Genomic DNA, 26,872 nt, shown 5'->3' with positions numbered 1-26,872 from the left:
TTAAAACAGCCTCTTCGGTACAAAACTTTGGAGTAAGTTACCCTAAAAGAATCAGAAGTGACACATGCGCTTTTATTAATTAGTTTCAATATTTTATTAGAGTAATCGATACTCAAATGAGTAGTGTGTGAGAATCGATATATCATACCCATAGACTGTATGATCATACCACAGAATTGATACGCCCAACACTATCAATTGGCACTATTTGGCTGTGAAACTCATTAGTGCAGCAGGGCAGACGTGCTGTGTGACGTGGTGACGTGGCACGGAGGGCGGAAGAGCTTGTTTGTGTTTTGGTTCAAAGGGGAAGTTGCGAGAAGAAAGAAAGGAGGAGACGTGACGGGATTGTTGAGTTTTTTCTTGGTTCCCTATTACCATCTCACCATAGTGTCCTGGGCCCCGTGTGTACGTACTACTGCCGTGGTATCTCAAGTTGTAAACACCGTCTGGCTCTCAGGTAGCGTACTTGACATGAATCGACAAGTTGACTGGCTAACGCTAACGTTTGCTCTGTTGTCATCGGCGACTAATGTTAGCTAACGCTGTGGCTAGCTGACTCCAGCTAATGTCGATGATGTGTGATAGCTGAGGGGAAAGCAGAAATGCGGGCCCTGGAGTTCATCTTTAACTCCACTGGACTCGCGTGCCGGCATTAGCAAACGCCAGGCGTATGAAGGTGTGTAACTGGTGACTTTGTGAACACTCAGAGCTCCAGGGGTGGAATCAGGTCAGTGGGTGGAATGCTAACAGTGTTTCCAAGCTAAGGTTTGTGTTTGTTAATTGAGGGGTGGCTATCCCTGTTAACAGAACAACATTTCAGACTGACAACACTACCATGCTATGCAACTGCTGGCCTGATAACTCAAGCTGAATTCAAAATGTGCCTTGCGTTGTGTTTATAAGTGCTTTTCTCTAAGTTAAGATACTAAGGGAGGCTAACATGACAAGCCAGTGAGACAGCAAGGGTTAGCTAACAGCAAGTATGCTAACAAGCTTGACAAAAAAAATGTTTTGAAAAAAATGGTGTATCCCTCCAAAGCCAAAACAGATAGATGATCACCTTTAAGATAAGTAAGTGTGTTGACAGTCAACCAGCGACAGTCTAATCCAGATATGTTGTTAGCATAGTAGCGCTCTTCGTTTGTTGACAGTTCTTTTCATGAGTCGAAGTAAACGCAGTTGTTTTCACAGCAGCAGCTTTTTATGAGTAAAATCCCTTTTATATCTTGTTTTCTTTCAGCAGAGCCATTAATTAATATATATATGTGTATATGTGGAGTACAGCTTTGTAGAAAATGGCTTCAGTTGCTAATTTTCTGAAATCTAACCGTATATAGTTTGTTCTCTCAGTGTAAACATTAGATAACCAGGAGTGGCAAAAATGTAGCAGTCTGCATCATATACTGATGCATCACTATTGCTATTTGTAATCAGTGGTGGAGAGTAACAAAGTACATTTAATTGAATACAGTTTTTGAGTATCTGTGCTTTACTTGAGTATTCTTTTGGGGGGGTACTTATTACTTCCACTCCACTACATTTGAAAGGCAAATATTATACTTTTGACTCCACTACATTTCTATCAGTGCTCTAGTTACTCACTACTTTTTTCTTGAAGTCAGCTGATGAATTTTCTTTTCTGAAATAAGATCCTAAAGACCGTAAACTGTTCTTGTACTTGTGTTTGGTTTGTCTAAATGGTGTAGCCATACCTCGGTTGAGCGTAGAAGTAATGCAGACCAAACCTTATTCAGATCAGTCCGTTCATTTAGTCGTGGTGATGATTTGTATGACCGAGAAGGATGATTATTCTCTACCTGAGCACCACAGCCATATTTTAAACCTACTTTTGAGGTTTTTGAGATAAAGAATAATTTGTAATGTTGTAAATCTCTATATAAATATAGATATCTAAATATCTGTTTACCAGACAAACTCCATCACAGCCTACAAAAAATCTCCATCTAACATTAGAAAGAATGTGGAGGTCTGTAGCTAACAACGAATATTTGAAACATGTCTGTTCTTGTAGAAACTTAGTCGCCGTTTATATTTCATGTTAAAGGTTTTAGATGTGAAATAATGTTTTCTTGATCAACTTAACCTTGCAGAATGTACACCCATGTATTCTTGACTGCACTCATGCTTTATGAAAATACATTTTGAGATATTTTAAAAAGTACTACTCAATACTTAAGTATTTTGAAAAGAAAGTACTCAGGTACTTTAACTCAAGTAATAATTAGACAGAACAATTTTCACTTGTATTGGAGTAATATTTGACCAGGAGGATCTATACTTTTACTTAAGTAATGGACCTGTGTACTTTGTCCACCACTGTTTGTAATACCTGTCTCTTGTTTAAGGGATACAGTAGGGTGGGGGTGCATGCAAGTTTAAATGTTTGCTTTATTATGTGGTTAGGGAAAAACTTTGTGAACCACGCTCAGGACAAATTCATCTTGCAAAATTAGACAAAAGCAGTCATTATCTCCCAACAACAGTCATTTGTCGAATACAGAGTTGTCAGCAGTTCAATCCTAAATAAGTTACAAAGAAATGCACGGCATGTAGCCATGTGGAGGGTTTTAAGCAGTTGTAACACACTCGGGTTAAGCCAGTGGGTGAAACTCTTGAAACTGTTGCAGTGTCTTCAACAAGGTTTCCTGAAACTTTCCCACAACTGACAAATTGTGCCAGCCAATACATGAATATACCTGAATTGGGGTATTGAATTTGTCAAGTGCTTTCAGCAAAGAGTTTACTGATGAATTGAAACGACTGGAACATAGTTTAACAGAAAGAAAATATATTATGTGTATACTCAAAGAACATTTCTGATGATTCAATTTATTTTCTATGCAAATTTTGTTATTGCTTTGAAGATGAAATTCATAACTCAATACCTAATGTCTCATTTTACTATGGAAATGGAGACAAACTAAAAGTTTTTTCACAAAAAAACTGAACTGTAACAGGGGAATTCTTTATTATATTTGAAGTTAGCCTCTCCAGGATTTTTTAAGTGCATGATGACAAAAAGAGTGAAACTGCTGCACTCTAGCTTGATTTTGACAACTCATTAGGGCTGCGCAAAACATCTTAATTCGTCCTTAACAGAATATGAGCATTCTCAATCAACACATCACTGACATCTGAATATATTGCATTAAGAAATATGAATGGTTTTATCTGAAGAAGCACAGACAGGCTCACCTTAAATATTAAGGTCTTGTAAAAAAGCCAAGCTTTCACACCATTGTAATGCAGTCTGATGAATTTCAAGCTAGCTATCAGCTACTACAGACTAATGTGGCACCAATTTAGTGTTTAAAACTGCATTTGGACTAGCCATTATCTTATGAGCCCCTTAATATTCCTGTATTTATTGCACTTCACATTGTTGTCAAAATAGTATAATGTAATTACTTTTTGCATATTTTCCTCAAATCATGCAGGCCAGGTCTGGTAAGTATCTCGAAAGTACTCAATAGAGAATATAAAAAGTCTCATAATACACTGCAGATGATTGTAAGAGCTCCAACTACTAATTGATAGTTTGTTCGTGAAGATAGCCTTTAAAAGGTCAAGGCTTACACTTGGATTTGGGAGAGTTAGTTTGTCTTTTTTTTCTCTTGTGTGGAACAAATTCAATCTTGCCATATTTTTTTCAAACTGCCTCCAGCTGCCCTCACAAAATGATGACTCCTTTTTACTTCTCTCATTTTTTTGCACAAAGAATAACTAATTTTCTTTTAGAGTGTTGTATCTGAAACCAATGTTTTTTTTATTCTGAGCCTTTGGAGTCCTTTATATCAAAACAAAGCAAATGAGGAAGCTTGTTTGATCATCTCTTGACATTTAAAAAGATGTGTTAGCTGGAGACACAATGTCGACTCCTATTCCTCTTATTCTAAGGGAAATATTACTCTTTAAAAAGTCTCATTTTTTTATTCTTTCCTCTTGCTTTTTGCAGCAGAATTCCTGATAGTTGGTTTGGCCCACAGGACCCCCGCGTATCTGACTTGGTCATGGCCAATCGCGGTGGAGCTACGAGACCCAACGGATCCAATGCAGGGAACAAGATCTGTCAGTTTAAGCTGGTGCTGTTGGGGGAGTCAGCCGTAGGGAAGTCCAGCTTAGTGCTCCGTTTCGTCAAGGGTCAGTTCCATGAATTCCAGGAGAGCACAATAGGAGGTGAGCCCAATATCAACAGACCAGGCTCACTTTAATGAGCTGCCAGTTGTTTTTAGATCAAACAGGTATGTTTGTGAATGCATTTGGCAGATTTTGGCTCTACAAGGCAAAATGAGTGCTTAACTATTGTCACAGCAAAACTGTAAGGCTATATTTTTTAAACTTCTAGTAAACACTTATGTGTAAAAAATATTTGAAAAAGTTAAAAAAAAAAATACGAATTAAGTTTTAAAAAATCATAAACTTTTCTTCCCAACATTGTGCATTTGAAAAACATAATGCTTTGTTTTGATATGGTTATAATGGTGAATTATGGTCTGTGTTCAGTGTAGATATTTATTCTGTTGACCAACCCCTCCTTTCTTTCAGCTGCCTTCCTCACTCAGACAGTGTGTCTAGATGACACAACAGTGAAGTTTGAAATCTGGGACACTGCAGGTCAGGAGCGTTACCACAGTTTGGCACCCATGTATTACAGAGGAGCACAGGCCGCCATCGTTGTCTATGATATCACAAACGAGGCATGTTCATTTACCACTGAATAAGCTGATACAAATTTAAAAACGGCACTTTGATTTGTGGTTTTACATATGATGCTGGCATGTTAATACCCACAATAAGCATGTAGAGTACTTTAACTGTTTGCAAGTTATTAATATGGAAGTGTCGTTTTAGAAAGTTAATATCTTTTTAAATTACCAGTGTTGTGGAAGTGTTGACTTGTAGCATTGTTTTCTTTGAACAGGAGTCCTTTGCCCGAGCAAAGAACTGGGTGAAGGAGCTGCAAAGACAAGCTAGCCCTAATATAGTCATTGCTCTGTCAGGCAACAAGGCCGACCTCGCCAACAAGAGAGCTGTCGACTTCCAGGTCAGAGTAAACACACACACACACACACACACACACACACACACACACACACACACACACACACACACATGGTTCTGTTATAAGTGGTTACATCAAAAACACATCAGTCAGTTAGTATAGCAGGTGCTTCATACAGAGGCAAAGTCCTTGATGCTTTGGTCACTGGTTTGACCATTTCTGCGTATCTGCGTGTCCTCCCTCTCTTCTGCTTTTCTATCCAATCAAGAGAGGAAGATAACAGATAACAATTAAGAAATCTGAAATTAAAAGGGATTAGTTCCATTGTACTTTGCTGTTAAGACTTGCTGTTTTAACAACACGTGTTTCTTCCTATTTGCGTTTCCTTGAAGATGTGTTTGGATGTATTGAAAATAAGAGTGTTTACCTTTTGTCAACAGGATGCCCAGTCCTACGCAGATGACAACAGCTTACTTTTCATGGAGACATCTGCCAAGACTTCTATGAATGTGAATGAAATATTTATGGCTATTGGTGAGTCATTTTCACACATGATCAGAATTAAGACTGGTTGTTATTGTACATGTGCACAGGCTTAATTATTTAATCACCTTGATTTTGAAGTTGTTTTATGAAAATTATTATTTTGCTATAATTGCATTGCTGTACCCTGCACATATAAATTTGTAATTTATTTTATTGTTGTTAACATTTGTTGAATTTTTCCCTTCAGCAAAGAGATTGCCGAAGAGTGAGCCCCAGGCCCCCGGAGCAAACAGCGGGCGGAACCGGGGAGTGGACCTGACAGAAGCTGCTCAGCCAGCTAAGGCTCCGTGCTGCAGTAACTAACGTGAAGAAGGCCCCTCTTCAACCTGCCTGTATAGCAGTAACTAATGCGGCCGATGCCCGGAATGCCACTGCGGTTACTAATGCAATGTGTTGTACTCTTCTCTCCAGTTCTCTCATTTGTAAATCAAGAAAAGATGTCCCCCTTCCCTCCCTTTTCTGTTTTTAGTAACAAAGTCAACTCCATTTCACGTCACTTCACCCTATGTCTTTTCCTCCTTCATGGTTTTTGCTGCTACCGGGTTCAGCCACCAAACCGTTCTGCCCTACTTTCTGCCATCCAATTTGTTACAGCTATCAATAACTATTGATAGATTACCGATAGCAGATATTAAAGACACAAGTGCACCCTGCCTTCCACTGTGTAGATATGACTTTCATTTAGAGGAAGTGGTCACTTCCCTGTTTCTGGTATAGCTTGAGACTTTACTACTGCATTTCTAAAAGCTGTCTTGTTTTGTTCTTTTTGATGATTTCCGTTAACTTAAGTTGACTATGATTTTGTCAAAACAAATGGTCGCACATACTTGTAAACTCACAAGATCTAAAATAGAAAAAAACAAAGAAAGGACCTTTGGTCTGCAGGGGCACAGAAAATCACAAGTGTGTTCTTTTGAATCTGAAGAAAGGTAGAGAGGGAACAAGAGAGACACCCTATGCTCCACACCTCTCCCTTGTCCCTGGGACCCTTTTTTATCATAAAGTTGAGTAAACATTTAACTGTACTCCTCCTAGAGTCTACCCTTCTCTGTATGTTCCCTTGTCTTCCCCATGTTACGTCCCACACTTGACCCAAAGCAGCATAAGTGTTTATACTCTTCCAGCCCCATAAGCCTCCATTTCTGGGGGCCATGTCTGCTTTTAGCTATCTCTAGTGGCATTGTGCAATGGTTCAGAGTATTAACTCTGTGACTTGAGTGTCTGCAAGGAAAAGTGCAGCACTGCAAAATACCCCAATTCCAACCATTTGTGTCCAAAACAGACACCCACCAACCCACCGATCTCCTGATGCAGTTTCATTCCCAAAGACGATCCCTCTGTTGAACATTTGGTTTCTGTCTTTGGATGATTTGATTTATGCAGTCTTAACATTTCGTTGCATTAGGGTTTTTGTAACGCTGCTGGGTTTCTGCCTGGTGAACAGTGAAGGTGAAGGTAGCAAGTCGCAATACCTGTGTCAGCTTCTTAATCACCTTTTTGAAACTTAATTATTTGTCTGTTTTGTTTTCTTCTTGATTAGGAAGTGCTTTAGACACGATTGTGTGTCAGTGTGTATAAACAGGGCCTGGGCTGGCTGGCTGATGACAGATTTCATCCATAGACTCACTCACACCTGCTCATTGATGTGAGTAAGTGAAGACATTTACACATGATCACACACATCCCATTGACGTCTTCCCCCTTAAACCCTGAGAGACATAAACATCATTGTACATAAACACACACAAACTCACACTGTCTGTTACACTGCTTCCTAATGTGTTGAGCACACACTTTTTATCCTACCCCCATCATACACATGCACACGCATACACATGCAATACATCGGAATAACTTCTACAGGTCTGTCTTACTCATGCCTTGCACTAATGATGCTCATCAATATATCTTGTCATAATTACAGCCAGTGTGATATAAATATAAATATATATATATATAAAAATATAAATATATAAATAATATACTGTAAATAGGGTGTTGCAGTGTAGTCTACTTTTTTTTTCCAGTGACAGGACTAATGCTTGCTAGGGAGTTGTCTAGATAATCATAAAAAAAACTGTACAGTGAGCAGAAAAAAAACAGCTACAATATGGGTTTGGAGTTTTGTTGCTGTTCCTTTTTTCACATGAATGGTTAAATTAAAATCAGTGGTGGTCTTAAATGTATGTAGTGTCATTAACAAAAGTTGAAATTGCATTTATTTAGTCATCTGTCTTGTACCTTTTTCTCAAATGAAAAAAGTCTCTGAACATTTAGGTTTCTATTTTTCAACATTAATAACTTTCTTACATTTGACTTTTTTTTTTTATTTAAAGAGGTTTCGGGCTTCGATACATTGGTTATAAAAGCTCCAAAGGAGTCAGACACAAAACAGAACAGTTTAATGACAGTCTGCCCCCTTCATAGCATCTCAGTAACCTTGTGAAGATATTGTAGGAACAGTGTAACATCTATCAGCTGACACGATGGCGATCCATAAATAAATGAATTAACACATGAGGATGTAAATGTTTTTTTCTTTCTTTTATTTTTTTTGCAGTGAAAATTTAATTACAGTCAAAAAACATTTAAATGCAAGCATTTTACAGTACTGTTATGTAATGACCAAATAAATACTGAAATAAAATGGATCATTTATTATTGTAATCAGACTGTGTGTGGACGTGTGTATGTTTAAATGACATTTATCTTGGATCTCATGAAGAGTATTCCCTCTCAGCGTTTTTTCTGGCACATATTATTAGTCAATTGAATATTTTTACAAATACTTTTTAACTTGCCATAAAAATTAAAGTTTTTATTCCCTTGATCATAAGCTTAAATAAATAAAGATATATTTTTTTGTCTGTTCTTATTTTATAAAGTCACATTATTTCAGTACAGTCTCTGAGGTATTTGCTGTTTTTTGTCACCCAAATTTTACTGGACTGCATTGAACTACCCTCAACAACCAGTCTCTGTGTCCTGAGATAAGGCTCTGCCAAGAAAGCCACATTTTTTCTATCGCATTCGACCTTGAAATTTTCCTCCAAACGCTTGCATTTAGTGACCTCTCCTTTCTGAATTGGAGTGGAATCGGCCTATCCCATCGAGTCCCCTAGCGGAGGAAAATGGGCCTACAGTGAGAAATTGAAAATAAGGATGAGCGCCATGTCTGATCCTCCGCTTGTGGAATAGAGCTGACGGCAGAGCGAATATTTCCCGGGCCGGGGGTGCCGTCGGGGGTTCGGTGTGAGTCATGGCGGACAGCGCTGGGATTCAGCAAGGTTCGCCGGCCATCGGGGCAGCGGGCCTGGTCCCGGCCGCTCCTGGAGCCGGGGGCACGGAGGGCTCTGGCGCCGCTGGAGGATCCGCACGTATCGCCGTGAAGAAGGCGCAACTCCGCTCCTCACCTCGGCCAAAGAAACTGGAAAAACTCGGAGTGTACTCATCCTGCAAAGTATGCTCTATTTGCACATTGCTGTGTATCTGAACACGGCTGTTTTGGAGGGATTAGGCTTTTGAACGGGTATTTCCTGGGCTTGGTTGCAATAGTTTACAAAATGCAAGCGCAGCAAAGGAAGCCATTGCCGCACTTCATTTTTTCATTTTGCATGCACGATCCAATTATTGAAAATCTTTATTAATAATCCAGTAAATCAAAGTGTTATTTTTGCTGGTTGACTGTTTAGCGAGGCGCCACTAGCAGCAAGCTATGCACTGTTTGAACAATGTTACTATGTTTCTGTCGAGGTGGGGGGTTGGTGAACGTAAACATTGGCTTGGCACTGCTACTTGGGAGTAGCTGGCTGTGAGCACAAGGGCTGCATCCCAGTGTGGGTGTATGTCTGTGCTTGCGTATGTGTGTGCGGGCTGTACGTTTCCCCGAGGAAATGTTCCAGTGTCCCCTTGCCGTTCGTCAGCGCATGGCGGTACATGGAGGGGATTTTATTGGGTTTATGCAGTGTATCATCCGCAGAGAGGGACGGGGTCTTTGTTTTGACAGGGTGACAGCTGCTGGGGGGGCGGAGTTTGTTGTTGTTTCAAGGCGCATGCTCAGTGGGGCAGCTCCAGCTGACGGTGACAGGCCTCTTCACCCCACCTCACCTCCCTACATTTTTATAAAGTCAGTCATGACAAATAAACATTAACTAATGCTGCACTGCCATGTCATACATTTTAAGCTGCTTTGGCAAACGTACAGTATAACAAATACTGTAGAAAAACGTTCTGTGTCAACACTGTTAACTTTTTTTGGGACTACTGTCATAAATTATATAGCAGTTATAACTGTCTAACTTTGCAAATTTAAATATGAATAGTCTTTGTATGATATCAAAGCAAATCAAATAATGATGAAAAGATAAAAATGCCATCATTTTACTTACCCCATACATAGTATACATTAGAAACAATTAAGGCCCACATACCATTATATTTAAATAAAATTCTACATTACAAAGATAAGTGCTTTTGCTGTTTATTTTGGATAAGTCTTTAGTCCTGCCTTTACTGATTAAAACCATGCTTTTGTTTGTGCCCCAGGCTGAGGGAGCCTGTAAGTGTAACGGCTGGAAAAGTCAGAACCCCCCTCCTACACCTCCTCGGACGGACCAGCAGTCCAACACAGTCAACCTGCAGGAGCCCTGCCGGAGCTGCTCTCACACATTGGGTAAGTCAGCCATTATCTGGTTTAATATTTACAACCTCAATTGCCAAAAAACGTGGAACACTAAAAATTGTTGATAAAAACAGAAATATTAAAAAAAAATGTATGGTTTGCAAAACACTTACAGCTTTTATTTCATTGAAATAGAGTAAAGACATCATAGAAAACTGAAAACATTATAGTTTTCTGAAAATTATATATGCTCATTTTGATTTGATGCAAGCAGCCCATTTCAAACAAGTTGAGACAGGGACATGTATACCATTGTGTTGCGTCACCTTTTCTTTCAAAAACACTGTAAATGTTTTGAGACCGAGGTGACCAGTTTCTGCTGTTTTGAAAGTGAAATGTTGTCCCTTTCTTGCCTGATATTGGATTTCAGTTGCTCAACAGCTCGGGGTCTCTTTTGTTGTATTTTTCGTTCCATGGTGCACCAGATGTTTTTAATGGTTGACAAGTCAAGACTGCAGGCAAGCCAGTTTAGCACCTGGACTCCTACACTAAGGAACCACTCTGTCGTAATATGTGCAGAATGTGATTTGTCCTTACCTTCCTGAAATATGCATGGTTTTTCCTGAAAAAAGCATTGTCTGGATGGCAACATATGTTAACCCGAAACCTGTCTATATCATTAGCATTAAGTACCTTCCCAGATGCGTAAGCTGCCTATGCCATGGGCACTTACACATATGCCCACACACTGATTTCCAAGAATGTCAAACTTTGATTTGCATGATATATTAGCATATAATTACCTGAATATAAAGTTAGTTCTGTTTTTCTTAACTTAGAATAGCCTTTTGTATCTGCGTAGGAGCAGGTCCCCATCCACAGAGGCCACCACCTTGCACAGCTATGTTTCTACAGTAGCCACAGAATGGACAAATTAGCAACATAAGCACTTTTGGAATTACTAAGTGGCTGCGAGAAATGCATGGTTTTAAGACAAACAAGAAGACAGTGATTGTATTGATAGATATTCTTGATTGCAAAAACTTTACAAATGGAGGATCATACTTACCATTTATCACAGGAGCTTATTGTCTGCAAAGGCCACCGTCCCTTCAAAGACAGGATGGGGTAACAGGGACTGTTTTTACCCATAGATATCACTAAATATCCCAATACTGGGAACTGATGCAGTTTTAACCTGTATTTGTGTATGCAACAACAAGCTGTGTTCATAAACAAGGGTTATTGAAAGTAATTTTGATCCCATGCAGGGATTTCCACTACATAGGCATGTCCATTTTCAGTGCAGTGCCACCTGAGGGTCCAAAGATCACTGCCATCCAGTAATGGTTTTCAATCCTGTCTCGTTTGCATATAGATTTTTTCCAGATTCTTTGGATCTTTTAATGACATTATGTACTGTAGATAAAGAAACCCCAAAATCCTATGCAATTTTATGCTGAGGAACATTATTCTTAAATGATTGAACCAATTGCTAATGCAGTCTCTCACAAAATGGTAAACCTTGTCCTATCTTTATTGCTAAGAGCCTCAGCCTCTGTCGAATGCCATTTTTATGTCTTGTTATTAACCTGTGGAAATTAACATAATTAGTTGTTTTGTTGTGCTTTTCTTTTTTTTTTTGCAACACATCAAAATCTGTTTTGATCAACATTTTGCACTGAGTCCGATTTTTCTTTTAGAAATAGTGATAGTATTTCCTTTAATGAGTGTGGGTTGTCTGTGGTGGTGACATTCACAAATGAAGCACTTTTATTTATTTATTTTCAAAGTAATGAAAAGAGATTTGCCCTCTATGTTACAATAATTTCAAGTTGTATTGTTCTCGTGCCAGGTGATCATGTGACCCATCTAGAAAATGTTTCCGAAGAGGAAATGAACAGACTCCTAGGCATTGTCTTGGATGTGGAGTATCTCTACACTTGTGTTCACAAAGAGGAGGACGCAGACACTAAACAGGTCTACTTTTCCCTCTTCAAGGTAAGCCATGCTCTTTCTGTAATAATGTACAAGCACGGTATATCAATATGTGCATTGTGTACAAGTGAGCACCAACTTGTTGTTTTTTCAGCTGTTGAGGAAATCAATCCTGCAGATGGGAAAACCGATGTTAGAAGCGCAGGAGAGTCCTCCATTTGAAAAACCAAGCATAGAGCAGGTAACCACAAGCCTACGAGAGCATCAACTGCAACACAAAAGGAAACCATATTCAAAACACATTAGCGCTATGAATATTAGTTTGTCCATATTTCTATTGACTTATTTCCCCTCGTCCAAAAAGGGGGTAAACAATTTTGTGCAGTACAAGTTCAGCCACCTGCCATCCAAAGAGCGTCAAACCATCATGGAGCTGGCCAAGATGTTCCTCAACCAGATCAACTACTGGCAGCTGGAGACTCCCTCCCAGAGACGCCAGAGGGTTCCCAACGATGATGCAGCGGGATACAAAGCCAACTACACCAGGTGGCAGCCCAAAAGGATCCCCCTTAAGTATGTTCCAGATCTGTTTAATCTGAGTGTTTAAACTGACTCTTTCTTTACTCTAGATGGCTCTGCTACTGCAATGTCCCTCAGTTCTGTGACAGTCTCCCCCGGTACGAGACCACTCAGATCTTTGGCCGGACGTTGTTGCGTTCGGTGTTCACTGTGATGAGGAAACAACTGCTGGAGCAGGCCAGACAGGAAAAAGACAAGCTGCCACCTGAGAAACGCACACTCATTCTCACACACTTTCCCAAGTAAGAAAACAAACAAACACACAGTTCGACCTGGGCTTTTAGAAATTTACAGTATACACACACAAGTAAGATTTGAAGCACAGCACGGACACCCACACCTGAGATACGACATACTCAGTGTCAAAGCACTATGAAGTTGAACATTTATGCTTGACAACCCTTTTTGAAAAAGCTGTGTTGCTTTATTTGGCTCAGGTTCTTGTCTATGCTGGAGGAGGAGGTTTACAGTCACAGTTCGCCCATCTGGAGCCAAGACTTCTTGGCAGGAGCGTCAGGAGGGCAAATTCCTATCCACACAGGTGACACACAGTCCTAACAACTTCAACAGAAGAAACACACTATTGCAGAGAGACTCTAAGTTTTAAACAATTCTAGACAATGAAAGAAATATCCCTTAATTTAATTTTGTTTTCTTGTGTTTGGATGCAGTAATTAGTGCGCCCCCTGTGGCCAGGCCACTATACTACAGCACCAGTCCCGTATCAGTGGATCCCTCCACCTGTGGCAGCGTCAGTCCTGCCAGGAAAACAGCGTCTGTACTCGAGCCAAACCCAGGTAAGACAGTCAAACCTGTTATTACTCAAAGGTTGCAACAACTCTACACTGTTACATAACAGTGTGTATTTAACATTAAAAAGTCACACCAGGGGAGAAGTAGCCTTGTACTTTTTTTATTTTTACTTTTATTTATGTTTATTCCTGGCATTTGCATCCCCAGTCAACTAACAAGATTCATTGTCTCTATCTAACTAGTTGAAGTCAAACTGGTGCTTTCAGAAAAATAAACTTTTAAAACTTTTCTAAGAAACAGAAGTTATTTACAATTAAACTGTGTCCAACAAACTAAAAGACAGTGTGTTTTTCCAACAAGCTCGGGCAACAATTTGTTGCCTAATTCTTACAGCGTGTCGGTAAGAGAGGAGGTGATGAATTAGAGTTGTAAACATGAACCTGCCCCAGCTATTTTAATGTGGTGTTGGCATCAAATTCAGAGTGGGCGTATAATTTTGAAATTCTGAAATGATATTTCAGTTGCTCAGCTTGTGAGAAGGAGTGAAATTAACCAACTAAATAAATAAACATAAACTGAATGACTTTTTCTGTGTCCATACGTTGCAGTTGGAGAAAAGCGTAAACCCTCAGAGCCTCTCAACCATGAAGAAAACAAGAGACCTAGAGTGGTGGGTGACATCCCCATGGAACTCATCAATGAAGTCATGGCAACCATCGCAGACCCAGCTGCCATCCCTGAGGTGAACTGATGTTTTTTGATTGGAAATCCAGTAGCATGAAATCAAATAACTAGCTCTGAATAGATAAAACTATACTCGTCAAACTTTTTAAGGCTTAAAAATAAAGGTAATTTTAATGTATAACATTTAAACAGAAGGTTATTATTTCACACGTTCCATCTTGTGCAGACCAGTCTGCTGTCTGCTCACTCTGCACGTGACGAAGCTGCTCGTTTAGAGGAGCGGCGGGGGGTGATTGAATTCCACGTCATCGGTAACTCTCTGAACCAAAAGCCCAACAAGAGGATCCTGATGTGGCTCGTCGGCCTCCAGAACGTTTTCTCTCACCAGCTGCCCCGCATGCCCAAGGAGTACATCACACGGCTGGTCTTTGATCCGTGAGTGTAGCTGTACTTTGTCCTACTCAGAGATGTAATCGACGAACAATAATTCACCTCTGTTTCTTTGTTAACAGGAAGCACAAGACGTTGTCACTGATCAAAGACGGCCGTGTGATTGGAGGGATCTGCTTCCGGATGTTTCCATCGCAGGGTTTTACAGAGATTGTGTTTTGTGCGGTCACCTCCAACGAACAAGTCAAGGTGAGTGTTCTTTTTTATGCTTTGTGCGTTTTATGCTCTCTGAGAGCTTGCTTTTTACATTTTTGCATATTTCATCCCTGTGCTTGTAGGGTTATGGGACCCATTTAATGAATCACCTGAAGGAGTATCACATAAAGCATGAAATCCTAAACTTCCTCACATATGCTGATGAATATGCCATTGGCTACTTCAAGAAACAGGTAACATGTTATGTCCTTTGAAGAAAATTATATTATGTTTCACCCTCATTGCCATGTTTCCACCAAAAATACCTGAGAATTTTAGTTCCTTGTGCTTCTGTTGATGGGGATTAAAGGTTCCTCAAGCCTATTGCGGTCTGTATTTCCACTGAGGTTTGTGACACAAATTAGTTCGCATGTGAAAAAACAGAACCTATACTCCACCAATCAGAATGTTAAGCACCACAAAGTCCTCAAGGCTGATTTATACTTCTGCGTCTCCCCTACGCAGCAGGGGCTGACGCGGACATGAGCACCACATACTTGTGCGTCGTGTCAGTGATGCACAGCAATTATCCGCCGAAACGCTTGAGGGCAGTTTGGTCTCTCTGATAGCCAATCACCTGCTTCCAGCCCCGCTACGATCTCTGTTTACTTTTCCACAGAGATTCAGAGCGTGTTATGTTAATCTACAGCTGATACATGTTGCTGTTAACATACAGACATGATTACATGAAGAATAGAGGGGAGGAGATGAAATACATGGCCGATGTGCGACTGATGTCCGGGATCCCGGAAGTGATGTAAATGCGGGAAACACAATGCCGCCGAGCGGACCAATCACAGGGCTTGCAGTCCGCGTCGTTTCAACGCGTAGTTACATTTTGGAGGAGGGGCACATCAGCTACGTGTGTAGGCCTCTGCGTAGGTACGGGAGCTACGCGGACCCCCGGCGTAGGCTATGCCATCAATTCGACGCAGAAGTATAAATCAGGCTTTATTCTTATGGAAAATTCTACCTTCAGAACAGGAACCTTTAATGAGGTTTAATATAAACACCCTTGTCCCTGCAGCGGAAATGCACTTCAAAAGTTCCTAGCCCATGAGAAAATTTTCTGCAGTGGCAAAGCAGCTTATCTGGATATGATAACTTTTACCTGCAGAACAAAATAACTGAATAAATCAGAGGACCAGATGACCATTCATATCAAGATTATTTTACTTGTTCCCAGTCAATTCAATTCCTCTATTTAGAATTAAAGTTAACTTATCCCTTATTTTTCTAAATCTTATCACATTTCCTCAAAATAAGAAGTACAGCCACTTGGCATTTTCTCTACAGTTCTTTGTTATCATGGGATCTTGAAAGTCTCATAATGAGCTGGAATAAAAAAAGTACACAATTAAGCTTTTTACCTGCCATTAGCTGGTTGCCTGGCCCTATACATAAAGCTGCTAAAAAAAGAACCATCTTCTGTCTCAGGGTTTTTCAAAGGACATCAAGGTTCCCAAGGCCAAGTATGTGGGCTACATCAAGGACTATGAAGGAGCCACACTCATGGGCTGTGAACTCAACCCCAGCATCCCCTACACTGAGTTTTCTGTTATTATCAAGAAACAGAAAGAGGTGTGTGATATTTTGCTCTATCTTTCTTTTTTTCTTTACATTTAAAAAATGTACTTTCTTATTTATTGCTGCCTTTTGACCTGTTTTCATTTCTGCCCCTTAGATCATCAAGAAGCTAATCGAGAGGAAGCAGGCTCAGATCAGAAAAGTCTACCCAGGGCTCTCCTGTTTTAAAGAAGGGGTGCGGCAGATTCCAATTGAGAGTATTCCTGGCATACGTACGTAAATTAGTTTGATGTTTCTTCTTTTTTATATATTTCATGTTGGGAGTCTTTAGTATGAAGTATGAAATTAATGACCTCTTTAATTGAACATTAACAGGTGAAACTGGCTGGAAGCCTGTGGGCAAAGGGTAAGTGTGACTCTACATCATTTGAGCCCAGCATGGTGCTTCACTTGCATTAACAGGATGGATAGCTGGATCATATTTCTGCATCTTATTTTACTTTAGAAAGGAACTGAAGGATCCAGATCAGCTGTACAGTACTCTAAAGACTATCCTCCAACATGTGAAGGTGAGGGACGGACACACTTACTCTTGCAGTATACCTTCAACATACAGTACATTGAGTTCATTCTTACCAGACTACTTTCTTGTCTTAGAGTCACCAGAACGCCTGGCCTTTCATGGAGCCAGTGAAAAAAACGGAGGCACCAGGGTACTACCAAGTAATTCGCTTCCCCATGGGTATGTATACATTTATATACAGGGCACAGTCAGCAGGATTCCCTGTTATTTGAAATGGGAGCAGAGGTTTTAGTATTGTGGGGAAGAAGGTCTAGTCGTTCATAATAATATGTGATTGAAAAATACTCTAAAAGATAATAGAGAGAGGAGTAAATCTTTTCAGATAAAGTTCGAGGACCTGTCTCAGTAACATGCAGCCCTAAAACTTCTTAGAAGTAAATGTGAAAGTAGTCTAATTTTTCTCCATTAAAAATGTTTTAATTTAATTTAGAGGCCTTTTAAAAGTAGTTATAGTGCAGATCTTCTGATAAATAATATCCAGCACATTCCAGTGTTTTTTCTGTATAAAAGAAAGCTACATAAGTGTCATCAAATAAAGAATGAGCTGAGTGCTCTTCCATCTTACTCTTTTCTGTGAATAGTAAGATACAAACTCAACCTTTAAACTCCTAAAGCAGAATACATTTTTGCTTTCTTTTATGCCACAGACCTGAAGACCATGAGCGAGCGCCTGAAGAGCAGGTACTACACGACACGCAAGCTTTTCATGGCCGACATGCAGCGCATCTTCACCAACTGCCGTGAATACAACCCTCCAGAGAGCGAGTACTACAAATGTGCCAACCTACTGGAGAAATTCTTCTACACCAAGATCAAAGAAGCTGGGCTTATTGAGAAATAGACGAGAGGAAGAAGTTTCTCCTCACCTCACTAAAAGGATAAGCCCTCAGACTGTCTGTGTGGTGGAGAAATGGTCCCCTGAATCTGGCTGCGCAGGATTCAGAAACACTTCACTTTAAAGGCCCAGATCAGCACTTTCAGTGTTTGATACACACTGGCCCAGGTCTGGAACCAGTAGCTTGGACTGATATTTACACTGAAAGACAGGCCACAAGGGAGGGCCTGTGAGACATCAAGCAAAGGAATCATCATGTCTTCATATTTCATCACATCACCAAGAGTCCCATGAAAAAACAGGACAGAGGGAAGTGTAATGGTGATACATATTACCAGGACAGAAAGCATCCATTAGCCTACTGATTTCTTTAACGTGTCACAAGATGACGGCTGATTCGAGATTCACCACACACCTTACTCTCCATTTTTCCCTCCTTTGTTTTTTTAGCCTTTCATCCCCTGCCTTCTTCAATGCCTGCCTCATCCTCTAAGTAGACTCAGGTAGAATTGTCATGCGCGGTTAGCATACCTACAGTGTAGTCATTATAGGCGTAGAGGTCATTATAACCCAAGTGTTAACTGTGGGGAATGTGACTGAGTCTATCTAGCTCTGTTCCTGTAAATGAGGTCAAAGTTCATCTATGATGAGTTCTTCCTGCCAAAAGAGGAATACTTACTTTAATTTGTACAGATTTGAATGATTTCAAAGCACTTATATCCACTGTATATTTTAAATGTGTATATAACATATATTTTCTGTTTCAGAACTAAAAAGTAATTTCCCCCCCAACAAGCCGCATAGGGCAGTTTGTCTGTCAAAATGCACTTTTATTTTCCAAGTATTAGTCAGCATAAATAAGAGAATAGTTTTGGTTTTTTTTACATTCAAATTACCGCTGTGGACTAAGGACTAATTCAATGATCTAGAGTTTATTCTTATTTAAGTGCTGTAATTTAAAAGAGTTATGCTAAAGACAAGGTCTTAATTTATTCTTTCTTATTTTTGTCCTGCAGATGGAGATTGATAACTTTATACTTTGGAGATAAATGAAAAGATTGTGCAATACTATGTAGTTTTGCTGTTTTGTAAAAAGGTGTTTGTACTTTTCAGACTTTAGGGAAAAAAAATACATTTTGTAATGTCTGGAAAACGAATTCATGCTCTTTGTACAATTGGTTTTAATGACATAGTATAAGCCTATTTTCTAGACTGAATAAAGCAGAAGTAAGGCTTATTGGTTGTCTGTTGATCATGTTAATGCAGGTAGTACAACAATGCAAATGAGGAAATTGTATTTATTGTCACATCACACATGGAGTCAGGGTCAGAAGAGGATACAAATTTGAAATCATTAGACAACAATATGTAGTCATATTAAGGACTTTATAATAAAAACAATGGATTTCAAAGAACAAACAAAGAATGTTGAAATATATCCAATGGCTGTTTTCTGAATTCTGTTCAGAAATAGCCATTGCTACCTCTACTCTAGCCATTTACCTGGAGAATCAGAGGAAAATAGTGATAGTAGAAGAAGTGACTAATGCCCTGCAACATAAACAGCAACAAGGTGACACAAATGATTTAAAAATGGAAAAAACTCCTCAAAGATATATTCACATAGAAAAACAATATCAAGAGTTTAAAAACCTTTCCAGCACTTAAAAGGGACTAAATTAAAACTTTGCAGTACGCAAAAACAGAGTTCAAAGATGACAAAGAGGGAAGCTACTTTCAGCGACAGCCAACAAATGACTCGTTGTACTTCTCAAACGGCTGTTTGCAGCTCACAGATTTCCTTTGTTTCTGCATCGAGCTCCTACCGGACTTCTGCTTGAAAATAGGAGAGCTAAGGAACTGCACATCTGTGTGCTTGTCTCCTCGCCGGAGTTTCCTGTCAAGATCAGAAGGCAACTGTGAGCATTTCTGCATTTAAAAAAACAACATGCCCATATCTTAGATCATTTATTGTAAGAGAGGCATCGCTATGTTCACTTACGCGTTGAGTGAGGGTTCCTTGTAATCCACCACCATGGTGCAGCGCCGCTTACGAGCGACGACAGGGGTGGAGGATCGTGCATCAGAGGGACGGGAGCCTACACAGGAGAAATTACGATACGCTGCAGGGGACAGATTGGTCATATCACACAGACTCAAGCCCCGCCCTCCTGTCCTTATACCAAGCCCACCTGTGGAAACGTGAGGACAGAGGTGATCCAGAAGCAGGAAAACAAAGAGTTGTGAATTGAAGTGACGATACAAAAGAAGTGTGATCAGCCTCTCCAGTGCTCACTCAATACGATTTTACTGATAAGTGAGTTTGAGAGAAGAAAAATACACTTACGTTTCTTTACTGTCCTGATCCTCTGCGGCGTTTGATGAGGAGGAGCTTCGCAGGAGGAATCTCCAAAATTGGACAGGACGTTGTCTATTCTCATCATCTCAGCTTCAACCAGAGGGCTGACGGGAGGCAAACAGTCCTCCACAAGAACCCCGCTGTGAGGCGCTGAAAAACAGACACACACAACAGTCTTTAATACAGATCAACACTAAAGCCCCAAAGAAGCCATTCGATATAGTCTGAACAATTAAACCTGACACCTTTGCTAAAAGTCAGTGAAGATGTCACACAGGCAGGTGATCATGACACAAGGACTGAAAACAAAGCAGTTCTACATGAAGCTCTGATACTTTTGATGAAGTCTTCATCTATAAAAAGTTGGAATTACACACCATATTGTTTGTAAATTTCAGTAGATGCAGACCTTATTCAACAATTAATCAAGTCTCAAGTAATTGATCCTTAAGAATGCCCTGAACACACTGTTTTAAAATTTGTCATCAATTAGAGATACACATGCAGTCTCATATTACATCCAGCTCTCAGGGTGGTGTTCTAAATTTAAACATGTCTCAATATAAACCCACTGACTGACTGCAAGGTGTTGCACCGGGTGGAGACGCTCAGCAGGGGCTGCAGTCGTGCCGCTCCACAATGGCCCCTTTTTTGGGATTACAAATGCACGCTAAATGCCTCGGAATTTTACGGTTCCCTTTGTGCCGTTTGAGCCCAAGCATTTAAGCACTGTTCTTAGAGACAAAATAATCAATTTGTTGTCTAAAGATTACTCACCCTGCAGGTTTTCCTGCTCCAACCTCACGGGGTCTGGGCTGTTTGAGAAGCTCAAGTCAGGGGAAGCCTGGAGAGCAGCTTCTTCTTTCTTAGGCTTGGCAGCTTTAGGACTCGCTTCTTCATCTCTAAAAACTACAAAACACAACATAATCAATGAAGCTGTTCAACTGTAACAGTTATAAATAAAAAAATAACTCAAATTAAACACTCAGTTGAATCCCTGAAAGCTTACTGGCGATCTTGTGTTTTGGAGGGATGTTTTCTTTCTGTTTGATGACTATAGAGCGCCGGCCTCTGCGAGTGGAGATCACTTTAGTCTTGCCAGGTGAAGTCTGCCTCCGTTTGGTTTTCTGGGGGACATAAAGACTGTCCTCGGACTCAGAAGAAGATGATGAGCTGGAACCGCTTTGTTTGTAAACTGCAGGTGAAGCTACAGTTTGGCTCGGCTGTGAAGATTCTTCAGTGATGGGTGTTGCTGGCTGATTGTCCTCCACCTTTGCCTTGAATGGCGTGACGTGAGTAGTTTCTTCACAGTCAAAATCAAATGTGTCATTGAATCCGAGTGAAGTGTTGAGCTTATTACCCTGTGAAGGAGGTGCGGCTTTTACCCTTGTGGCTGACCGGTCCCGACTCTTGGAGCGGGCTCTGGGTTTCGAATTCTCCCAGGGTTTCTTCAATGGGACACGGTCTGGTTTGCGACCTCTCTCTAGCTTACGAGAAGCAGGTTCAGGTTTAGCTTGAGGTCGCTGTTGTTGGGCTTGTTTCCTACCAGTCCTCTGCTGGTTTGTCTTCTTTGGTGGATCAGGTTCAGGGGTAGAGTGCTGAAAGTCCTCAGGGTCTGCTAAACCTGCTTCCACTGCATGTTGTGGCTGATTTTGATGCCCATCTTCACAGCGTATGGGACTTGCCATAAAATCCCCCAAGTCTTCGTTGATGTCGCTTTCACTCATCGACCTCCTTTCTCTCACACGCTCAGATCTTCTTCTGCTTCTTCTATCCACTTGACGACGCCTCACGCCCACTGTGGATGGCAGGGTTGACTGCTTGTCACATTCAGACTGTGCATTCTTTTCAGAGGTCAGAGGGCCTGTGAAGAAAAGGAGAAAGTCAAAAGAATAATAACAGTTTCATTTAGAGTAAAGTGCAACAGACTATTATAATCATATGACTAGTTTGTGTGTACCTGTACAAACTGGTGAGGCTTTGCAAGGAACAGGCTCTTCAAGGGGCTGGCTGGTGCGCTTTTTCCTACAAATTGTGAGATTATTGGTCCAGATAACCACAAAACTTATAATAATATGTTGGACATTTTGGTATATTATAAAAACAATACCTCTCTGGATCCACACATTGTTGGGGTTTGACAGGTATACTGGAAGACTTCATCTAAAGCGGCACACAGAGAAATAAAGTTGCATAATGAGGGCGTGTAGTATTTTAAAATTATTTACAGAATTCCTGAGGCAACAAACACAATTAACAGACAATTAACCAACAGTTCTCAAGGTGTACCTCTGAAGAACTTGCTTCCTGATCTTTGAGCTTTCTCTTGAGCAGAAGCAGGTGAAGAAACAGGGCCTGTTGCTCCCTTTTCAGCTGTAGGATCACTGCATGAGCCTGCCTCACTTTATCCTTTTCAGCTTGCAGGGCTACAGCCAGAGCTTTGTTGTTAAGCTGGATTCCTTTCAGGATATTGTGAGTGGAGTCAGGCACTGGGAGAAAACATGGGAAAAGATGTCATTTTCTTATCTGTGGCAAAACGTGTTATGTTATCTCTAAAGTTTGAACATAACATAACAACACGGTATTGTAAAATGTTGTGTTCAATGTTTTTCGAGGGGTTTTATCTGCTTTGTGAGATGTGTGATGTAAATGCTGTATTTTCAGAAATGTCTACGTGTTTTGTTAGATTCAGTATTTTTTAAATTGTTTTAGGGGTCTGAGAAAGCAGTGACATTTTGTGTGATTTTTAAATGCTTTAAAATATGTTTGTCAAATATTCTGAATTGGTGTGTTTTAGTCTTTTCTGAACTGAAGGTAATTTGCTAAAATGTTGTAAGGTTTTCTTTAAAAATCTACAGTGTAAAGTTCAGAAAGTTTGGCATGAAATAGAGCATTGGTTGTCTGAGGTTTTGAGAGTGGAAATTAATTTCGATATTTATATTTGCATCTTTCAAGATACCTCAAACGTAAGAGTGAGATATCCACAAAGCGGGGTTATTTTTTTTTCCTCTATTGTATTTAATAAAGTTATTTTAAAACACTGGAAAGCTACATATCCTCCCTCACTTAAACACTGGAGTAATATACTGCGATATTATTGGAAATTGGAAAAATCATTAGCCTTTGAAAAGAACAAAATATATCATTTTGAAAACATATGGGGTAAAGTATTACACACACTTAGTTCCCAGGTTTTAGTGAGTGAATAGTGCAAAATTTGATTTGTGATCAAAGATTGTCTGTTATTTTTATCTATTTTTATTTTTTAACAGCTAACATTTATTTAAAGAAGAAAAATTATGAAAGTATAGAAGTTGAGCTTGTCGGTGTGAGGAGTGAGTTAATGTCTGTATAAGTTGTTTTTGTTTGTCTGTTGTTTTGTGTTACCGTTAATTTAATTGTCCCCTGTGTTTTATTGGTTATTTGTTTTGGTGTCATGTGTATGAGGTTAAATGTGAATTAAAAAAAATGTATACAAAAATAAAATCTACAGTGTTTTGTGGATCTTGTTCTCTTTGTTTTACTTTTTTTCTCAGTTGCTTTGGTACATTCCTCGACATTTGCAAAACAGTAAGTGCATTTCTCAAAACAATTCGTACAAATAACAAAACATAATGGATTACCTGCAAAAGCCAGTATCTTGCTCAAAATCCTTAGTTCATCTCTCAAAAGTAAATATCTGTTTCAATGAACATGTCAGTGCCATCAAAAGTCCTTCTGTCATTGTGTACGGATAAGACAGTCAAATTGCTTAGTCATGTTGTCAATATAACAGTGTACTCCGGAGGGACGTTCTGATGCAAACTATGGCTAAAGTTTTGATGACAGTTATTGTAAATTGTAAGTTACACCTTAGTGTATTGTGGCTCTTATCTCATCAGGAACGTGCATATGTCCTCTGCCTCTTCCTCTGTTTTGCCTCCCAACTCCTCCACCACACAGCCTCACTCCTCTTCCTCTTCTTCTTCTCTCTGGCTGTTGACCCTGTCCAATTCCTTGTCCTTCCATTGTCAGACATTGTAACATTGTGGTGTATATATAGCTAATGGAAATGTACAGAAATATGACTGACATATTCTGACAACATGTTCAACCATTTTGAATGTCAAGACTTATGAGATGAACTAATGCCTAAATGTTGTGGAGGGGGAGACTATTCAACAGAGACCCATTATAATACATTTTGATCAACATGACATAAGCAATTGATAATGTAGGAAACAGCAGAGAATTGTACATAATCATTTGCATTGATGTACTAAAGCATTTGCAACTTGTTCAAATAAATAATAAACTGCTTTTTGATGTGCGCAAGTGATGCAATGATGTGAAGATTGGACAAGTAGTTTTGAGAATTTCATCTGATCTGAGAAAAACTGTAATCTTCAGGACCATCGCATCCACAACTTGTAAACATTAGACATCAGTCTATCATAACAAGTGCGATATTCATGGCGATATCTTGTGAACTTATGTTTTATCTAAGTATGCTTAGCTTCGGGGGAAACGTTAATAAAAATCTCATATCCGTACCACTGACTTTGTTGACCATCCTAGACCGTCCTCTGCTCGGAGCTGAGGCACTCGCCAGGCGTTTATTCCGCTTCTCCTTCATCTTCTCCTTTATGTCCTCCAGACTCTGCTGGTAGGACTTCTTCTGGACCCGTTCCTTCACCATGGCTCAGTCTTTGATTGATTTGATCACAGTTGTTTCACCTTATCCAACTTGTCCACACTGAAGCATACTGACAAACTTTAACAAATGACTGAGCTAACGTGCTAGTAACGTTGCTATGTTGCGGCAATCAAGCAGAATAAAATAAAACAGCGTAATTTCAAACCTACCAGTTTTTGTACATCAACTTGTTATACAGAATGTTAATTATCATATCGACAAAATGTTGTAGAGACTTAAATTGGCCAGCAAAACAATCTATTTCGCAGTTTACGTAGCTCATCCGTCGCTTCCGCTCATTGACGTTCGAATTTTGAGCCGCGACTGCTGATTGGCTGAAGCGTGAGGACACGTCACTTCCTCAGAGTAGGACCGCTGACTGCTCGGTAGATGGCGCTAATATACAGCAAAAAAATAAATAAAGTGCATTTCCTTGCAGAGGGTTGTAACTGTTTTAGTATTCATATTTCGTCTGCACAATTCTCATCTTTTGAGACTAAACAGCAGGCTTCCACACAGCCCTCCACAAATCTAATTATAATTCTTGGCGTTTCAATCAGCCTCTTTTCACCTCTTTCCTCTTCTGTCTGTCTGTTTGTCTGCTGGAAACAAATACAGCTAAGTAGAGAAAATGCACGACTGAGTAATGGAAGTTTTTGTAAATTCAGTTAAAAATGGAAATTAGACAAATGCTTATCATTGGGTCAAGCCCACTCAGCTGTTCCAAAATGGCTAATTGAGTATTCAAAATTGAGTGAAGATAAGAGCTTGAGCTGTGCACTGCAAAGTGGTCTGCTGCATGTGTATAGAGCTGATAACTGTGTTAATCTAAGCCCTCTGACAGCATAGTTGAATTGTATTCCTCGAAGTTTTCTAAAACTTATTGCTCTTTTGAAACCATATTACTAATTACATATTGCTCATCATTGTGCTTTCTTAATGTTGCACTGATGGAGAGTTGCACACTTTATGTGATTGTATCTGATACAATGACAATAAATATATTGTATTGTATTGTATTGTATTCTATCTATCTATCTATCTATCTATCTATCTATCTATCTATCTATCTATCTATCTATCTATCTATCTATCTATCTATCTATCTATCTATCTAAGCTTGCTTGCTTTTTGGGGATCCCTAAAGGTTCCACAAAGATGCATTCAAGCGTAACACACAACTTCCTTAAAGCCACACTGCTTCAGTGTCACAAGTGCCCATTTTTTACTCTTCCGAGGTTTTGCTCACTAAATGTTCTCTAACTAGCCTACTAAATTACACTGACAACCTCATGATGATCTCATTTATTTTCCTAACAGTCTTACTTGGCAGGGTGCAGGGGAGAAATCTGCACCTTTCCTGCACAGCCCTGCAACTAATGTAACACCCATTTGCACCTTCTGTTGGATGAGAGGCCAAGCTGAATGACACATTGAGGCTACAGAAAGGGGGTTTGCGCAAGGTTGGGTGTTGTCTGTGTCACCAACAAAAATGAACTATTTCGGCAAGGTGATTTTGCTGCAAAACAGGGCAGGACTCTTGAGTGAAGGCGATGGACAGTTCTTGATTGATCTCACTTTTCTCACCAACATTTCCAGCTTTATATGTTTTCATCTGGAGTTTTGCTTTATATTGCATAAGCAAGGAAATGTAGCAGTTAAGCATTACTTCAAAATATATATTTATGTACTGTAGCTATATATACAATTACATTAGTGTTGGAAACCCCAACTCAGCTGCAGCTAACACAATAACCGTTTTTTTGTGTGCGCTTATGGCCTCAGGGACTGAGTACGGTATGAGTAATAACTCACTGTTTCAATAATAAGATCACTTCTGTTTATCTAAAAGGTGTATTATTCACCCTGAAAGCAAATAAATGTTACAGTTGCTGGAAAAGTGTGTGGGATGTATTGGTGTGTGAGGGTGTTTTTTTTTTTTGAGTCTGTCTGTATTAAAAAATAAAAAAGAAAGAGACAGAAGGAGGGACAGAAACATAAAAGGTAGACAGCTAGACAGCCAGAGGGGCCCCACAGGTTCTCACTCAGCTTGCTTTAATGGACAAATCCATCACACAGCATCGCACAGTCATTTCATGCC

The 26,872-nt window shown here is 39.8% G+C and overlaps 3 protein-coding genes across 9 annotated transcripts; 2 read left to right on the top strand and 1 right to left on the bottom strand.

Annotated features, from left to right (window-relative positions):
- The first annotated feature begins 268 nt into the window (after positions 1-268).
- rab5aa (RAB5A, member RAS oncogene family, a) lies at positions 269-8,090 on the top strand. Of its 4 annotated transcripts, none has more exons than XM_034704946.1 (6): positions 269-460; positions 3,983-4,200; positions 4,570-4,721; positions 4,946-5,068; positions 5,467-5,560; positions 5,760-8,090. In XM_034704946.1, the coding sequence occupies exons 2-6, from the start codon at positions 4,035-4,037 to the stop codon at positions 5,873-5,875; spliced, it is 651 nt and encodes a 216-aa protein (XP_034560837.1). In that variant the 5' UTR covers positions 269-460; positions 3,983-4,034; the 3' UTR covers positions 5,876-8,090. The 4 variants fall into 4 exon arrangements, with proteins under 4 accessions (XP_034560837.1, XP_034560839.1, XP_034560836.1 ...); XM_034704948.1 differs by having other exon boundaries at positions 270-408; positions 3,980-4,200; XM_034704945.1 differs by having other exon boundaries at positions 270-460; positions 3,980-4,200.
- Positions 8,091-8,505: 415 nt separating this feature from the next.
- kat2b (K(lysine) acetyltransferase 2B) lies at positions 8,506-18,974 on the top strand. Its single transcript, XM_034704940.1, has 18 exons — positions 8,506-9,032; positions 10,118-10,244; positions 12,049-12,194; positions 12,286-12,372; positions 12,496-12,677; positions 12,761-12,952; positions 13,148-13,251; positions 13,382-13,507; positions 14,072-14,205; positions 14,374-14,582; positions 14,660-14,786; positions 14,876-14,986; positions 16,230-16,373; positions 16,477-16,591; positions 16,695-16,725; positions 16,825-16,888; positions 16,977-17,061; positions 17,550-18,974. Exons 1-18 carry the CDS (start codon positions 8,832-8,834, stop codon positions 17,741-17,743), a joined length of 2,379 nt encoding a protein of 792 aa, XP_034560831.1. The 5' UTR covers positions 8,506-8,831; the 3' UTR covers positions 17,744-18,974.
- Positions 18,975-19,017: 43 nt separating this feature from the next.
- Positions 19,018-25,107, bottom strand: LOC117828007 (shugoshin 1-like). Of its 4 annotated transcripts, none has more exons than XM_034704943.1 (10): positions 24,942-25,107; positions 24,630-24,831; positions 22,386-22,585; positions 22,207-22,259; positions 22,057-22,121; positions 21,106-21,960; positions 20,874-21,005; positions 20,085-20,246; positions 19,740-19,860; positions 19,018-19,634 (listed from the first exon to the last, which is right to left on the bottom strand). In XM_034704943.1, the coding sequence occupies exons 2-10, from the start codon at positions 24,772-24,774 to the stop codon at positions 19,475-19,477; spliced, it is 1,893 nt and encodes a 630-aa protein (XP_034560834.1). In that variant the 5' UTR covers positions 24,775-24,831; positions 24,942-25,107; the 3' UTR covers positions 19,018-19,474. The 4 variants fall into 4 exon arrangements, with proteins under 4 accessions (XP_034560834.1, XP_034560835.1, XP_034560832.1 ...); XM_034704944.1 differs by having other exon boundaries at positions 19,740-19,836; XM_034704941.1 differs by having other exon boundaries at positions 19,740-19,929; positions 24,942-25,106.
- Between the last annotated feature and the right edge of the window lie 1,765 nt (positions 25,108-26,872).

Source organism: Notolabrus celidotus, chromosome 16 (assembly GCF_009762535.1).
Source record: "Notolabrus celidotus isolate fNotCel1 chromosome 16, fNotCel1.pri, whole genome shotgun sequence".
NCBI classification, from domain to species: Eukaryota; Metazoa; Chordata; class Actinopteri; order Labriformes; family Labridae; genus Notolabrus; species Notolabrus celidotus.
This window is presented reverse-complemented; position numbering and strand designations above follow the sequence as displayed.

Coding starts and splice junctions, on each gene's coding strand:
- kat2b (XM_034704940.1), top strand. CDS start 8,832: ATGGCGGACAGCGCTGGGATTCAGCAAGGTTCGCCGGCCATCGGGGCA. Junction 12,195..12,285: donor TCTACTTTTCCCTCTTCAAG/GTAAGCCATGCT, acceptor TTGTTTTTTCAG/CTGTTGAGGAAATCAATCCT. Junction 12,953..13,147: donor ATTCTCACACACTTTCCCAA/GTAAGAAAACAA, acceptor TATTTGGCTCAG/GTTCTTGTCTATGCTGGAGG.
- LOC117828007 (XM_034704941.1), bottom strand. CDS start 24,774: ATGGTGAAGGAACGGGTCCAGAAGAAGTCCTACCAGCAGAGTCTGGAG. Junction 21,006..21,105: donor TCCAAAACACAAGATCGCCA/GTAAGCTTTCAG, acceptor TGTGTTTTGTAG/TTTTTAGAGATGAAGAAGCG. Junction 19,930..20,084: donor GATCAGGACAGTAAAGAAAC/GTAAGTGTATTT, acceptor ACGTTTCCACAG/GTGGGCTTGGTATAAGGACA.
- rab5aa (XM_034704946.1), top strand. CDS start 4,035: ATGGCCAATCGCGGTGGAGCTACGAGACCCAACGGATCCAATGCAGGG. Junction 4,722..4,945: donor TCTATGATATCACAAACGAG/GCATGTTCATTT, acceptor TTCTTTGAACAG/GAGTCCTTTGCCCGAGCAAA. Junction 5,069..5,466: donor AGAGAGCTGTCGACTTCCAG/GTCAGAGTAAAC, acceptor TTTTGTCAACAG/GATGCCCAGTCCTACGCAGA.